At 39.8% G+C, this 15,959-nt stretch overlaps 1 protein-coding gene across 3 annotated transcripts in view; it reads right to left on the bottom strand.

The window, feature by feature from the left end:
- The window catches only part of kcnip3a (Kv channel interacting protein 3a, calsenilin), a 42,462-nt gene that overhangs the window by 3,910 nt on the left and 22,593 nt on the right, over window positions 1-15,959 (bottom strand). Inside the window, exons 1-6 of one of the 3 annotated variants that reach the window (XM_084359533.1) lie at window positions 15,628-15,736; window positions 3,114-3,238; window positions 2,933-3,002; window positions 1,607-1,785; window positions 1,234-1,338; window positions 1,032-1,094 (exon numbers count right to left, since the gene is read on the bottom strand). In XM_084359533.1, the coding sequence (XP_084215659.1) occupies window positions 1,032-1,094; window positions 1,234-1,338; window positions 1,607-1,785; window positions 2,933-3,002; window positions 3,114-3,238; window positions 15,628-15,733 (648 nt within the window). In that variant the 5' untranslated portion in view covers window positions 15,734-15,736. Of the gene's footprint in view, window positions 1-1,031; window positions 1,095-1,233; window positions 1,339-1,606; window positions 1,786-2,932; window positions 3,003-3,113; window positions 3,239-11,417; window positions 12,787-15,627; window positions 15,737-15,959 lie in introns of those variants that run through there. The other 2 variants (XM_084359534.1, XM_084359532.1) reach the window with 2 other exon arrangements.

Here is a 15,959-nt window from a genome sequence, read left to right as displayed (position 1 = left end):
TCCAGCAGCATTAAACAACTTAAACACTTCGTCCACAGACTTGTATAGGCAATCAAAAGAGATGGGGAAGATCTCATTTCTCACATCATGTTACAATTTGTGCATATGTGGCCAATAAAAAAATGCTGAATACATGTAAATTGCTACAAAAATGTTTACTTTGAGCCACTTTAAGGGGGGTAACTTCTCACTAAATTGCCTGAAATGACTGACAGTGTCAATTCAACACAAATTCTCTAAAAACAAATACAGATTGAGCCCGAACACTGAGCCTGACAACAGCACTGTGGAAAACAGTCTTTAACCAAACAAACAACAGTTTAACTTAATGATGCAAAACATTCCAACATGAAAATAGAGTTTGTGCATAATATATAGTTTGAGGTTCTTTTAATATTGTATTTTACTGTTATGAACTGACTCCAGACTCTTGTGGTTTGGGTTATGAGCAGTTCAGCTGCAGTAGTTCAGTGATCCAGAGAGTAGGAGGTTGGGTTTTACCGCTGGCTCCACAGTGGAGAGGATGACAGATGCAGAAACAGATAAATGTCCTGTTCTTGGGGTGATGTACATACAAAACACTCCTATACTATGGTCAACTTTGTCTTTAAAGTACTTTAAAGCAGTTACCTTTCCTCCTATAGAAGAAGAGTAGAGTAACAGAAGAGTGAAGTTAACATCCCCAACCACCAAAACTACCAACAACTAATGGCTTGTGAGTTTTTTCCTCCTATTCCTTCTGTGATTGTTGGTTTTGCAGAGGTACCAGAGACTTATTTGTCTGACAATAATATGATCACGTGAATAAGAACTGATGGAAAACAGAGAGGAAAATAAAAGGGTTAAAAGTGAAGTTGATAAAAAAAAAACAACTTAGAATCATAAGAAAAACATAAGTGATGCTATGTGTGGACGGGAATAATCTTAGTCATTGCTTGATATACCAGTGACATCACTGATTGTTGACCTATTGTATACGACTGTTTTTGTGTTACTGAGTAACTGTTTGTGGCAGTGGGTAAGAAAGTCACCTTCTGACAGGTCTCAATGAACTCTTCAATGGTCACAACACCATCTCGGTTTTTGTCCATTTTCTGTAGGAAAGAATCCACAAAACATAGAGAAATGACACATTAGTGAGGACAGTTTGTAATCTTCATTTGAATAGAAATATAACAGAGGCTACTGTATGTAGCACAGTGTACATGTGTGTTTATTTGTGTGCATCAGAACCTGGAAGAACTTGTCCACGTGTTCATAGGGAGCTTCATCTCGTACACAGGGGTAGGTGTACCTCCCCATCATGTCATAGATTGACTTCATTATCGCCAGCATCTCCTGAAGACAAGAGGACAGAAGCAAAGTCAAAGAGTTAAAACAATCACTTATTATTTTGCTTGGCTAAATTTTAGATTTACTAAGCTTAGCTATAACATAGTGAACGAAACTTAACGGGATTTAATCAGAGATTAAATCATGCTGGTTTGACCTGTAATTGCATTGCATAGGGCAGGCATTACATCCTTCAGAATATAATGAGAAAACCCAGCTTGTACGGTTCATAATTTCTTTTGATCAAATTTAATTTGTTTTAACCCACACACACCTCTTTGGTGATGTAGCCGTCCTTATTAATGTCGTAAAGGTTGAAAGCCCAGTTGAGCTTCTCTGTGACCGAACCTCTGAGCAACACTGACAGGCCGATGACGAAGTCCTCAAAGCGGATAGAACCGTTTCTGTCAATGTCAAATGCGTTGAACAGGAAGTGAGCGTAGGTGGTTGCATCTGTGGACAAAAGGAGTCGGGTTCATTAATTGAGTGTACAGTACATGGCATTCAAAGCAGCAAAGGAAAATTATTGGGGTGGGGAGGAGGTTTGGACCTTGTGTTAGACACAGGGGACTTCAGCATTATATTTTCACGTTAGGGGAACGGGTCAGGTAGTGCTGAATATGCATTATATTGTAGATTAACTCTTTATGATACATTTAACTTCATTCTACTAAATACATCTACTCCACTAAATCACAAAGAGAAATATTATGCTGTTCACTCTTTAAAATATGATGCATTTGTTCCCTGCAAAAATCTCATTCTTATGAATAATTTTAGTTTATAAGTCGGTATAATATTCCTGCCTGTTTACATGCAAATCAACTTGTTTCAACTGTCTTCTGAAATTATGTTTCATTTCTCTTCATTCTAGTGCAGCGACTTATCATTAAATGCCAAGATGCAGTTTTAGGCATTATGTTATTAAAATGAGCTGCACTTCCATTAGCAATGAGCGCAAAGTACTATTATCAGTAACACGATTTCAATACTAATCTATATATAACACAACTAAGTGGGCATTGAACAATACTTTTACTTTCGATACTTGAAGCACATTCGGCCTACACGTCTGTACTTGTAATATAATTTTAAATGCAGAACTTTTATTTGTAACAGTTTCAGTTGGTGAATAAATACTTACTTACTTTGAAGACCTAGACAGCCGTCGTTGGCTAAAATCAGCTATTGCTCTTAAATATTTAATAGCTTTCGAATGGCTCATCCTATCCATATGCTCTAAAAACTGTTCAGTGGGTAATATATTAACTACTTTTGCTTCAATGTCTTCTGCTATGATATACTAACCTTTGTTTTTAGTCTCTGAACTTTTTGGACAGATCTACATGGTCAGTAAATGAAATATAGGATTACACCATTTTTCCACTGAAAAACCTGGAGGATAATCTTATAATAAATGGCTGTAACTTGCTTAGGAAAGGTCAGATGTAGACAAAAATGCATAAGTCTAAAACATCCAAGTACATCTTTTTAAATAAAAAAACTTCCTGAGGTTCAGTCACCACCCTCCCCACATTATAATTTTCGCACAGTCTAATAAGAAAGGACAAGAGAGGAGAAATTGTTTTAAACGTCTAACCTCCTTGGGGAAAGAACTGAGAATAGATAGTCTTGAATGTCTCCTCATCAACCATTCCACTGGGACACTCCTGCTCAAGAGAGGAAGAGAAAAAAGGCGCATATATCAGAATAATTCAAGTCTATATAAAGCATTGTAATGGAGTTAGAGCAATGAAGGACGTCTCAGCAAATGGACGTACATTCTTGAAGCCTCGATAGAGAGACTGAAGCTCCTTCCTGGTGAACTTGGTCTGAGCCTGCAGCTGGTCCAGCCCCTCCGGCTGGTGACGCACCGTCGACAGCTCCAGATCACTGTCGCTGCTGTCTGTGGGAGAAAGAGACAGACAGAGAGAGAAGGGGATGGATAGATAGACAGTAGGAGAGAGAAAAGAAAGAAATAGAGAGAGAAGATACGTAGAGAGAGGGAAAGGGGGAGGATGGGGGCAGACTTTGAGTGTGTGGATGCAGGTCAACATTCAGGGAGGGGTGGGATCACACTTTCAACAGGGAGGCATTTGTTACAGAGCAAGAGGGGAAAACGTGCGAGTTTAAGAAAGAAATTTAGCAAAAAGACAGGCGAATGAGGGAGTGAAAAAAAAGAGGAGGTACTTTCTTCATGGCGGGAAAGTCACTAAAAAGTTTGTATCTGCTTTTTTTTACTAAAGAAGAGAGCAGAAACTCAGAATTTGAGAAATTCAATCAAAGTCAGTTTGTACTCACACAGATTAAGTGGTATTATTTTGTTACCAGTTCACACACACTGAGAGAAAGCACTGCACGACTGGGAAAAATAAGAAATAAAAGGGGAGGTTTTCTCAACGTTAGTTGGGTTTCTACCGTTACCATACTCACCATCTTTAGATAGAGAGAACAGAGGAGGAGGGGTGTTGAAACCAAGATGGAGTGAAAGAGAGTAAATGGAGAACAGTGAGAGAGCGATAGTAAGAGGAAGAAAAAAACAAAGAAAAACAAGTCATGTCAGAGCAGACACTGAGAGGTTTATATACAACGGGAGCTGAGCGGTGCGGAGGAAAACACTCCAGTTATAGTCTGATTAAACATCCAGAAGCAGTGACATATAATATGCTGTGAAACATAAACCAAAACCACAGTGGGGAGAGGTGATCCACTCTTATGTAATACTGGATCGTTTCTTTAGGATTCAATTAAAACATGACCTCTGACCACCAGATGAATACGCCCATTCATAAAAATCAAAAGTACGTCCTTCATCACATGTAATAACTGATGACTGAACAGTAGTTTGTACTGTAGCATAAAAGTTTATTCTTGACTTTGGAAACAGTAGTTTGGCATAAAAAGAAAAAAAGCTCAACAAAAAGTCCAGCTTTTGTTTTCCAGCTCTCTTTGTCAACATAGTTTTCTGCTTCAACTTGCATTTATACACAATACTGCTGCTTCATATTGCTGTTTCATGTTGTATCAGAGTTATCGTAATAACGAGAATTTTAAATAGCATGTATATTACTTATACCTAGTGTCTTTTTAATTAGTGGGACTATATCAGCAAACCACAGATATGAAAGTAAGGAAGTGGGGCCATCTCCAGGCACGTGTGTGGCAACCAAAATGGGTATTTTAGGCCAAATGTTTTGGCCATGATGTTTTCCTAATCCTAACCAGACGGTTAATATGCCATCTGGTATGGCATATACTGGTATACACTGTATGATGTAATTAACCAACCAACCAGTTGTCACCAACTGAGCTTTTCTAAAGGAAGGAAAAGGAGGAAATTGTATTTTTATGACCCAGTTTTAAAGATGTTTGTCTTTTAATATTTATGTTCCTTGGACTGAGATCTGCAGACAGGCTGGGGGAGTCAAGAAGTTTCTGAGAGAAGGCGTAAACACATAGTAGATTTGGGTCTTTGCTGGGGATTTGCTGACTATGACAAATTGTCAAACATTACCAGCCTTTTTCTTTAAGGTCTTTGAAATGATACTGCAACTGATAAATAAAAAATACCGTTAACCTTCTCATCTTTTTAAGCACCTCACAACTATATCTGCTCCTCTCATTGTTTACAACTATCCACACTCAGAGTCAAACAACGTTTACAAATACCTACAAGTGTATTCAAAGTAAGAAAAAGAAAATCCCTCCAGCCTCCTCGCTCCGTGCCATCCTCCTCCTCCTCACTGCCCCTCTCCCAGGTTGTCTCACCGGTCTCAGTGATGTCGATCAGGCCCAGCAGGTGCATCAGTTTGAGGAACATGATCACCAGGCAGACGATCCCAACTGTCTGCAGTCCTTCCGTCTCCCACCTCACGCTCATCTTCCCCTCGTCTTCCTGCTTTTCCTCCACGATCCCTCTCTTTGTTTTCCTCTACTACATACTTGGACTTTCTACACACCTTTCTTTCAATCCATCAGTCTCTTCCAGCCTCACTCTCTCTGTTCTTCTTCTTTATCGCGTCCAGTCTCTGAAACAGTGTCACTCACTCATCACTCTTTTGCTGTCACAATTTTTTCCCTGAAGTCACTCAATTTAGCTCTTCCCTTCTGTTCTTTAATTAACTGCCTCTTTTTTTACCCCGTCCTCTCTTTTGTTCTAACGGATCTTTCAGGATATTCTCCACAACTAGGAGCAGGGTCTGATTGTCCAAATCCTTTATTAAGATCGACTGGATCAGATAATTGCAGTAGAAATACCTCTAAAAAAAGAGAGTGAGAAAAAATCTAGACCACAACGTTAATCCATGGGAAATCCAATCAGATGGGGACACGTTTGGCACAAGCATACAGCTGGTTTGGGATTCCTTCAGTTGGTGCCAAAACTCAAATAAAAAAACAGCATCCAACAACTGTCCACAGATGATATGTGTCACAAAATCCTTCACTGACTGAATCACTGATGCTCTCCTCTCCTTCCTCTCTCCACCTCACATCTTATTGTCTGCTAATTAAGGCCTGCCTTTAAGGAATCAGAGAGCATGGTGACGAAGGTCAACAAGTGCCCTGAATCCCATTTTCCCAGTCAGCTATGTGATCCACTTTCTAATTGTTCCCCTGTCTCTCCTGGGGTCCCTAACACAGATTTAATACTGTGTCAAACACTCATTATCATGTAATAAAGGGAGACAGTGCGCGCCCTCTAGTGGAGACTAATGAAACAACTGAAAGAGAGAACATGCAGGTAGACACGTTTTGCTTTGATTACAAATTGAACAAGTTACTTAATCCATGATGTTTGGATGTGAAAATTCTTCTTTCTTTCTCTATTCACAATTAAATTGCTTTGCATGAATTGCAGGATTACACTCTCATTCATTGTGTGAAATACAATCACAATCACAATCACAATCTCTGTGTTCTCTGTCCCCATGCCCACACACAGCTCACTGCCATGCAGTTACCTGACCTTCCTCCCCACTCTCTCACCTGTTTTCACTATCTCTCGTCAGTCTTGCAGTATTTAACCTACTGAGTGGATTTCCAAGAATTTTGGATGGAGGATGGGTCTCAGCCCAGAATAGACACCAAAAACTTTTCTTGTGGATCTGGATAAAGGGACAGATCCATGATTTTTTTTTCTTTAACTTTCTTTAAGATTGCAAGATATGGCATTTTTCCACATTTTCACTAATTTCTCAGGGAATAATATACGGATCTCAATGGAAAAAAAAAAAATCAGGTGTATTTAGGAGGCTGGTATCTACAAGTGAGTACAATTTGACGCAGATCCATGATCTGGTGAGCCAAAATTATGGTTAAACAGTGAAACAGGGCTATCAAGTATGGTATTGGATTAGGCTTGATTGAATTAAAGAGGACTGTTGAGCCTTGGTTGAGGTATACACTCTACCTATACCCCATACCTGCCTGCTGCCAGCCTTTCCTTTTCCGAAAATCACAGAAATCATCCTGTCTGCCTTCACTTTCTACACATGGGTCCTTCCCTTGTTGCCATTCCCCTGCACTCCTGTGACGTACACAATTGCAAACTGTGTCAACAAAAGTGTTAAAAAAAGAGATTATAAAAACCTTTTTATAATCTTCTATTTGCATCTTTAATTGGTAACATTGCTTTGAGCAGTTTCATACACAGCAGGAGCTATTTTCTGCACCTGCACCAGCAAACTGTATCACTGCACAGAGCAAAGTTTGCATCTAATTGTGGACAAGAGCCTCTTCTGTAGTTTGGTAGAAAAAAAGTTTCTACATGATACTGCTCACAACAAAATCAGTGGATTATCTTGAGTAACTGAGTCATGACTTCTGGCGAGAGACATTGCTGTTGAGTTTTTCAAGTTCAATTTTTTTCATGAAAATGAGCAAACAAGTAAAATATGAACAAACAAAGCTGCTCATTCCCTACCCCATTTCTTTACAGTATATTGATGTAATTCGCCACTAAAATATCCTGCACGAGACTCAAATGTGGAGTATAAATACCAGATATTGGTATCACAGAGTTCTCAGAATAGGGCTTGTATACATCTCTATAGACAAGGCTACCTCTGGCATCAGATGTCAGCCCAAAATAGGACCAAGTTGGACTGAACCCAAAATCGACCTCAGAGCAGAGAGGACGGGACTGAAACAACAATCAGAGGCCAGCGGGTTTGTTTTTATATCAGGTCATTTTACTGGATTTTAAACATGCACACAAACATGTACTGTATGTTGACAAACACAAGTTCACATACACAAACAAACAAGGAGTGTCACTGCGTGCATTTGTAGTGCAGCAACATCAAACGATCTGTGAGTGTTGATGGTATAAATAATGCAACAAATAAGCTACCAACCATATTGGTCTGCTGATTGATGTACATCTAATGCTAGATGTGGAAAATCAAAGATCCCCTCAAGGTATGATTTATTACTTATAAAAAACACTTAATAATAATGAGTTATTATTTATAACAAAAAAATAAACATTTTAAATGTATTTTAAAACAACATTTTACCACCAGAGAAGATATAACGGTGCTGAAGGCTGCAACTGAGATTCCTACAAGAGTCCAATTTCACTCAAACTACTGTTTTTCAGATTTCAACATAGTCCAAAAAGATGTTTCAAAGAAGCTTGTACACAGATGTGTAGGTATGTCTTTCTTTATTACTTTAATTGTAATATTGCCTAATAAACAGTCACATTTTAAAATATTTATTCTGAATATTATGAGACTCAGCTTGTGTATAACTGTAGATATAGAGCTGAAACAATGAGTCATTTATTCAATTCAACATTAAGCCAGTTAATTACTTAATTGACTGACTGACTACTAATTGGCAACTATGTTGATAATTGTTTAGCTATTTTTATTGCAGCTTCTGACGGTTCTTAAATGTGAGAATTTGCTGCTTTTCCTGTACACCTGTGTAACTGAGATCAACATGAAGGTCAAGTTGGATGGTTGTGGTCTGACCGATGAGTACTGATTATTGGAGGAATGGCTACTGAGCAGTTGTGGGAAAGAAAAGTAAGAATGTTGACGGACACGTTAATGGCGTGTGATGCCATTGCAAGATGGTCTCTGTTTGTAGAAGGTAAACTCTTCTTCATGTTATTGAACCTGTCAAAGACCCAGAAATATATTGGGACACGACCTCAGTGCCCCCAGTTACAGCTACCGTCATGAGCTACTCTATTACATCCTGAAGAATAACCTTAAAAAAAGTACAAAGTCAAGTGCCATGATATAAGTGTGAAGAGTAGAAAACTCTTGAATGACTGCAGACCTGAATCAGCACTTCAGTGAGGATCTCGATAACAATTGTGATCTTCACAAAGTTGATATTTATAGCAGACCGCATTAGGAGTCTATTTCCACAGAAAGCTAATCAATGAGGAGCAACAACATCTGGACTTCTGAGTCCTGAAAAAGTACGACAGCCTGACAAGCTACTTTTCTCCCCATTTCCCTACATCAAGACAGGGGCACGTATGTGAAATTTAAAATAGTTCAATATGTTTAGGTTGATGAGAGGAAGCTCAGGCAGGTGAGATAATGACTTTGCAGTTGGTGAATTAGTCTCACTGAGGAGGTGATGGAGTAATGAAGTGGCAGAAATCGGGATGAAGACACATGCTGAGAATTTCGGAGGCTAGTGAGGGATGGCCAGTGTCCTTCAGGGTCCTGGAGGAGTACTCCAGACTCCATATTTAGGCGGCCTCAGAGAAAGCCTGTTCGATACTGCATGTATAATTGATGTGAAGTAATGCTAGACTGGGGTGTAGGCCCTGCCACAGAAGGAGGAGGAGGAGGAGGAGGAGGAAGGACTATTGGAGGAATTGAAGATTGGAGCGATTGAGAGGAGTGATAAATAATGAAAGGACATTACTGGTGTTTTTGTTGAATTTATTACTCATGATGCTGAGCCATACAAGAGGCACTAATGTGCCGACTGGAGCCTTCCTGCTGTAATTGTCTTGGCACACTGACTGCAGGGCACTCTGACTGGCTGGACTTTAGCCCAAAACTCTCATCAAAGGGCGCTGCATCATTCAAAGAGAAGTATCTGTTGGCTATTTTACAGTCCCAGATGTACACAGACTGTTGGCCCATCAAGGTTTTACGGTATTTGTCTTAGTAGGCAGAATAAAACATCCCATTAACCTTTGCCCACTTTGATGCCATACATAGATTTACTGATAGTCCAGAACTTTCAAATATCAAACAAATACATCAGAAAAGGGCGCTGTAGCTATAGCATAGTGTTGTTCAGTTCTCTTTATGCATATTTCCATTTTATATTATAGGTTTTTATTTTTATTACATAGAGCTGACAGGGAATGAGAGGACAGAGGGAGGAGAGGATTTCTGACCAGCTACACTGAGATTACAAAATCAGCATAAAAACACCATGGTCACTCTTTATTTATTTAAATATCATTATTATTTTTAACAGTGTACATTGATTGAAATGACTGTAAATGTTAATGTATTAGCTGAAAGGCACTTTTCGGCATATTGTCCCTTGGTCAGAGGTTTAATTAGCCATTAAAACTTTAAAACCACGTCGCCCCATCTCTGTTTTATTCATTGCCCTTATAAAGTGTATGTTACGACTCGCTTTTGTCTTTTATTGTAAAGCACTTTATATAAATAAAATGTATTTGAATTACTTAAGAATAGGAGGCAAAGAGGAATAAATGTAGTATTTTAAGTGAACACCAGTCAGAATGAAAAAGCCGCTGGGTAGTTAAATCTATAACACTGCTGTGATATTTCAATGTGAAAACGAGCTGATCAGTTTAAAAGTTTTTAAAAATGACACTCAGGTATAATAACTTATCCGCTAAACTTTAAAAGAAAACAGTGATTAATGGATGATAATTAGTCTAAGAAGTGTAAACATGGAGCAGGTACTGTCCTTCATTTAATGTTGGAATATTCTTTTGGTTCTCCTTTTAGGAAACAAGTGATACAGAGTCTTGGCAAATGGTTGCATAAATACCACCAGCTGTGTTTAATAGACGACGGGGTCACTCTCATATTACATCAGGATATTCCAAACAAGAATCTGGGTTTGCATTGGTAGGCTTCTTTCCAGATAATCCAATAGATTTTTCAGCGGTTTATTTATCTTAAAAAGGATTAAAATATTTTTGACTCTTAAAGGAACTCTGTCTATAACCAAATTAGGAAATGCAGCAGCATTAGGTTAGGGTTTTATACATTCGGAGTTCAGCTTACACGTTTATAAAACTAGAGTTTATTAGATAAAACACTTTACTTGACCCTGACCACCCCACACCTCTCTATCAAATTGTTTAGAGTAGACTGTGATGTAGTTACAAGAAGATTTAGGTATTTATTAATGTAACTAATTAATCCTGTGGAAGTTGTTATTAAAACAGATGATGAATGAGCACATAGAAAAACTTTTTTATAGTATAAAATACGACCAGTGTTGGAGAGTAACTAAGTACATTTACTCTATGATTTTCAAGTACTGCACCTGAGTATTTCAATTCTCTGCTACTTTATACTTCGACTGTACTATATTTTAGAGGCGAATATCTTACTTTTTGCTCACTACATTAATTTGATAGTTACTTACTAGTTACTTTTCAGATTACATTCTGCATCAGAACCACAGTAGCACATAATTAAATACATTTATTTTATCAGCAATCATTACAAATAATAATTGGTTGACCCTCAATATCTATGTACATGTAAATATATTTTGTAATTAGTTTATCTTTACTTTACTTTTGACACTTAAGTACATATAATATGAGATACTTTAAGACTTTTAATCAAGTATGACTTTTGGGTATTTTTTACAATGCTGCTTAAATGTTGACTAATCCTGTATGTGAAACACAACATGTGTGTATGACCACATTATAATTAGCTATAAACCATTAATTAAATGTCTGTAAAATGCTTAAACACTAGGCTAAATGTTAAATAGGCCTGAGGCCGTGAGTGATCATACAGGTACAGTCATGCCGTAGTTAACAGTAGCACCAAACCTCAGGTATCTGTCAGCCAGTAGAGGGGCCCCAGGTGGGCCCTTACCTTCAAAAGAGGACATGGGCTCCAAGATGCCAAACTGCTTGAGAACTGCCATGAACAGGATGATGACCACGCCGATGGCAAACAGCTCCATGCCCTGGATCCCCATGACTTCAGGACGGGGGGGCCCACTCAGGGCCAAGCCAGCACGACGAGGCCTGGCCCCGAGGAGAGAGACGAAAAAGAAGTCCGGCCGACCCGAGTAAAGCTTGGCTCGGTGAGTCAACAACAAGTGTTTTCAACAGAAGCAATCAGGGATCAGTCTGGTTGGTGGCTGAAAGCATGGGTTTGTTTTTCCAGGCCCAGGAGACAGCATGAGAGCCAGGCCAGTGAGCTGGACGAAGGCTGCTCCAATGTCAACACTGATGCTGAAGTGGAAAATATGTGGACGCCGACATATATGGAAAGCCTCCCTCTCTAGACCCATGAGGGAAAATGGGGGTTGTGTCACGAGTCATTTATTACAGTGCATTAAACGAGACGTTTAGAGTCACTTTCCAGAGTTTCCTCCTGCTTGCACTCTCGGGGAGCTCAGAATGGCAAAGACACAAGTTACTGCTCACCCTCTTAATCCAAACAGCTATTATCAGTCCTCACGTCATAGTTTAGGCTCATAATTCACATGGTTTTAGATGAAAATGTCTGTTGGGATAAGCAAAGAATTCAGTACAGCCTCGGTGTCCATTTTCATCATTTTGCTCCCATTAGGTGGGAGAAAGTCCGGCTGAATACAACTGACAGATAATTACAGAACAGAACATGAAATACCAAAGTCTTCTCATCGTCCATTGCCATAAAACCTCCAAACAACAATAGCAATTAAAAATAAATTACCCCATTATGTGCGCTGACCACACAAGCAATTTCTGAAACCCCATCACTGGAACAAAAACATACTGTAAATGCTCTTTAACAACAAGCCGAGGACAATCAGACTCTCTAGTCTCAGTGGAATCTGCTCACAATATTCAGGGTGAGATAATCTTTTGAAAACAAACCTGTCGGGATCAATAATCTGAATTTCATGCAAAGTGAAACTGGGTAGAATAAGGCTGCACTGTCCAAATAATCAAAAGCATTGATCAGGCATCTACTTATAGGACTTGTGATGATTTAAATCAGCAAATCAACCACTATTTCTGCTTTTATGTCTCTCAGTAATCCTCAGGTCCTACAAACACCTTTTCAGCACAAACTTCATTCAATCGCAAATAAATAAATTTAGGTTCTGCATCGCTGTCTCGTCCGATTCAGTCCACTTCACTGTTTGTCCAAATCCAGCTCCTCATATGGAAGAATATGACCCATGAGAAGAAGGCACTTAGAGCAGCAGCAGCAGCAGCAGCGTCCAGGGAGGGAAATCCTGAGAAACTGAGAGGAGCTGTGGGTTGAGTGAAACCTCCTCCCCCAGTGTCTACCTCCTCCGCACATACTTTTCCATCATTCCCCTCTTTCCCTGCAGCTTCCTCAATGTATCTGTTGCTGCTTCTAGTTGCAACTTTTCCTCTCTCGACTCACTTAGTGAGCGCTCACTCTGGCAGAGGTTAAAAACTGAAGTGCCCTGTCCATCCGAATCCTTCCACCCATCCTGCCCATCTTGTGGTCTCTCCTTACTCCTCTGCACTCCTCCTTTTTCTCCGTTCGTCCATCTGATTCGCTTTTGCGCCCCGGGGCTTGCCGCCGCCTCCTCCTCCTCCCTCCATCCCCTCTGTCATTCCATAACTTTGGCCAACCGCAGACTTTCTCTCCCCCTCTGCTCGACTCCTCTTTCTCTGTCCTGCTCAAGAATGTCCCTCCTTCACATCGAGGCGGAATAAGACATTTCTTGAATGGGGGTCCAAACTGTGGCAAAGCTTTCAGGTCGGCAGGCATGTTTGTAAAACAGGTAATCATGTGTTTGGACCCAAGTCTGAAGTCCGGCATATATAGATTATGAGACAACAGGCCCCTGGACACAGACATGTAAAAGGCCATCTAACCATCATACAACACTGGAACAAGACACCCAGACTGAAGCAGACAATTTTGCATTTCTTCAAGGTCATCTTGTGTCACTTTGTGGGCATTTTGCATCTTTATGTTCGTTTTGCTTCTCTCTGTGATTGTTAAATGTCTCTCAGTGGTTGTTTTGCTTCTTTTTGTGGTTGTTTTACTTCACTTTATGATCATTTAGTCTCTTTTTGTGGCCCTTATGCTTCTCTTTGTGGTCATTTAGCATTGCTTTGTGGTTGTTTTGCTTCTCTAAGTGATGTTTGCTTCTCTTTGTGGTCATTTTGCATCTGTTTTTAGTTGTTTTCTGTCTCTTTGTGGTTGTTTTGTGTCTCTCTGTGGTTGTTTTGTGTCTCTTTGTGTTTGTTTGTATCTCTTTGTGGAGATCACTGTGCTTGTTTCGTGCCTATTTTTAGTTGCTCGTCATTGCATATAAGTCATTTTGCACCTCTTTTGGTATTTTTCTGCCCCTTTTTCAATGTTTTCGTCTCTTTTTAGTCAGTTTGTGCGTTATTTTGCTTCTAATTTTGTGTCTCTCCAGCGACATTTGATTGACTTTCCAACATGAAATGTCAGCAGTCACTTCATACAGAGTTTCTGGTTTAGGGGCACAGGGATGGCCAATCAGACTCCAGGATGGGGTTTGTGGCCACCCCTCTGCCAAATTATCAAATTATTATTATGTGTGTGGGCACACAATCACATAAACTTGCACACACAGATCAAATAGCAGGGACACCCCACCTCACCACAGTGTACCCTGCTACTATAATTATTATAACTAATGTCTGCATTACTTTATTATTAATGTCTGACAATCATAATGATTCCTGGAATATGTGCAACAGTTTGCTTTAGATAACATGGAAAAACATTACTATGTGTGTGAGTGTGTATAAATGTGGTTGTGTGTTTAGGTCAAAGGAGGATAACTGATGACTCTGCACTTGCTAATGCATCAAGATAAAATGTGGAATGGAGGTATGTGTGTGTGTGTTTGTGTGTGAGGGAGTGTGTGTTAATGCATTGACTTGGTTGGAGATAGGAGACACAAATGGGAGGCCAGAGTGAGAGAGATCAATATCTTTGTGGTGAGGCGCTGGAGCTTCCCCTCCTCTTTTTCTGCTTCTTATACTTTACCAGAATAATCTCAATCAACCATCAGGAATAAAAGCATAAATCTATTTCCAGCCTCTACTGTTTCTGTTCTTCAGTATGTGAGAGTCTGTGGTGTCTATCACTGCAGCGGATGAATCACCCTTATGGTCAAATTTACATTTCAGTTACCACTTGGTGGAAGAGAGTGGATCAGGTGACAGGTTTCCACACACTGAAGTAACAACGTGTGCGCACACACACACACACACACACACACACACAAAACATACCATGCATTAGGGAGGAATATGTGCATTTTTGTGTCTATTTATGTGCATCTAAATTTGTTTTCTTGTATATTGATGCAAGTGTAGTCAGTTTGTGGGGTCTTTGTGTGTGTGTGTGTGTGTGTGTGTGTGTGTGTGTGTGTTGTGTGTGGTTGTTCCTCTGGGCAGGCCATTAGGACACTAACAGGTTTTTAAAAGGTAGGCTTGGCGCTGCCTGCTGACACAACAGTCAGTAAATAGGGAGAGAGGACCCAGACTGTTTCCTCTCAGTCAGACACATCCGCAAAATCACCACAGTCGAAGACGAAGAGTCACAGAAATGGCAGTTAAACATGTGAGGTCAAATCGGAGGAACGACCGATTCTCGAATTGAACTTCAGGAGGTAAAATGGTAGTTTGGAAGATCTGTTTAATGTTTTACAACTGTTCTTCTCCTGTGACCCTGACATGTTTAGATTTAGATAACTTTGGTGTTTTGGCAACAAATATTTCATCGAAATGGAAAGAATTAATAAAACTCAAAGAACTAATTATGGAGCATAATGGCAAAATACTGATAAATCATCTTATTCCACACTGAGAGTATCACACATATTCTATATCAACATATTATATGTTTTGTCTATAAAATCTTAATCTGAAACATAAAACAAAGCTGTAAAGTGATTTAAACACTCAAATAAAGTACCTCAACACACAGTTTGACTACAAAGTGATTAGAAGAAGCAAGAGTGAGAAAGTGAAAGGCAAAGTAAGAGGGTGGTGGGGTGCATGAGAAGACAAAAGAGGGGATGAAGAGACAGATAATGTGGTGGAGGGGAAACCACACGAGTGCCTACCTGAGCGATGATACCTGGCTGCGCTGTGGCTGCAGTGAGAGAGGCAGCTGGGCCGAGAGAGGCGCCTCCTGGCCTCCACAGAAAGAGCAGCCATCACAGCTCCCATAATGCAGCTCAACTACCACAACAAGGAGGCTAACGCTGCTAACAAGCTGCCCTGAAGAACTCTGAATAACGCTGGAGATCCTGGATTAGAGCAAAGTCTAACAAGATAGGAGCCAAACTTTAAAGGACTAGATGGGGATGCTCAGTCATGGAGATCAATGCTAACAGAGTGAACGCCGGCTCTAGAAACCGCTGCCCGAGAACCTGAATCTCACACACAGACAAAC

This window comes from Pagrus pagrus (genome assembly GCF_965226575.1).
Source record: "Pagrus pagrus genome assembly, chromosome: 8".
Taxonomy (NCBI): Eukaryota; Metazoa; Chordata; class Actinopteri; order Spariformes; family Sparidae; genus Pagrus; species Pagrus pagrus.
This window is presented reverse-complemented; position numbering and strand designations above follow the sequence as displayed.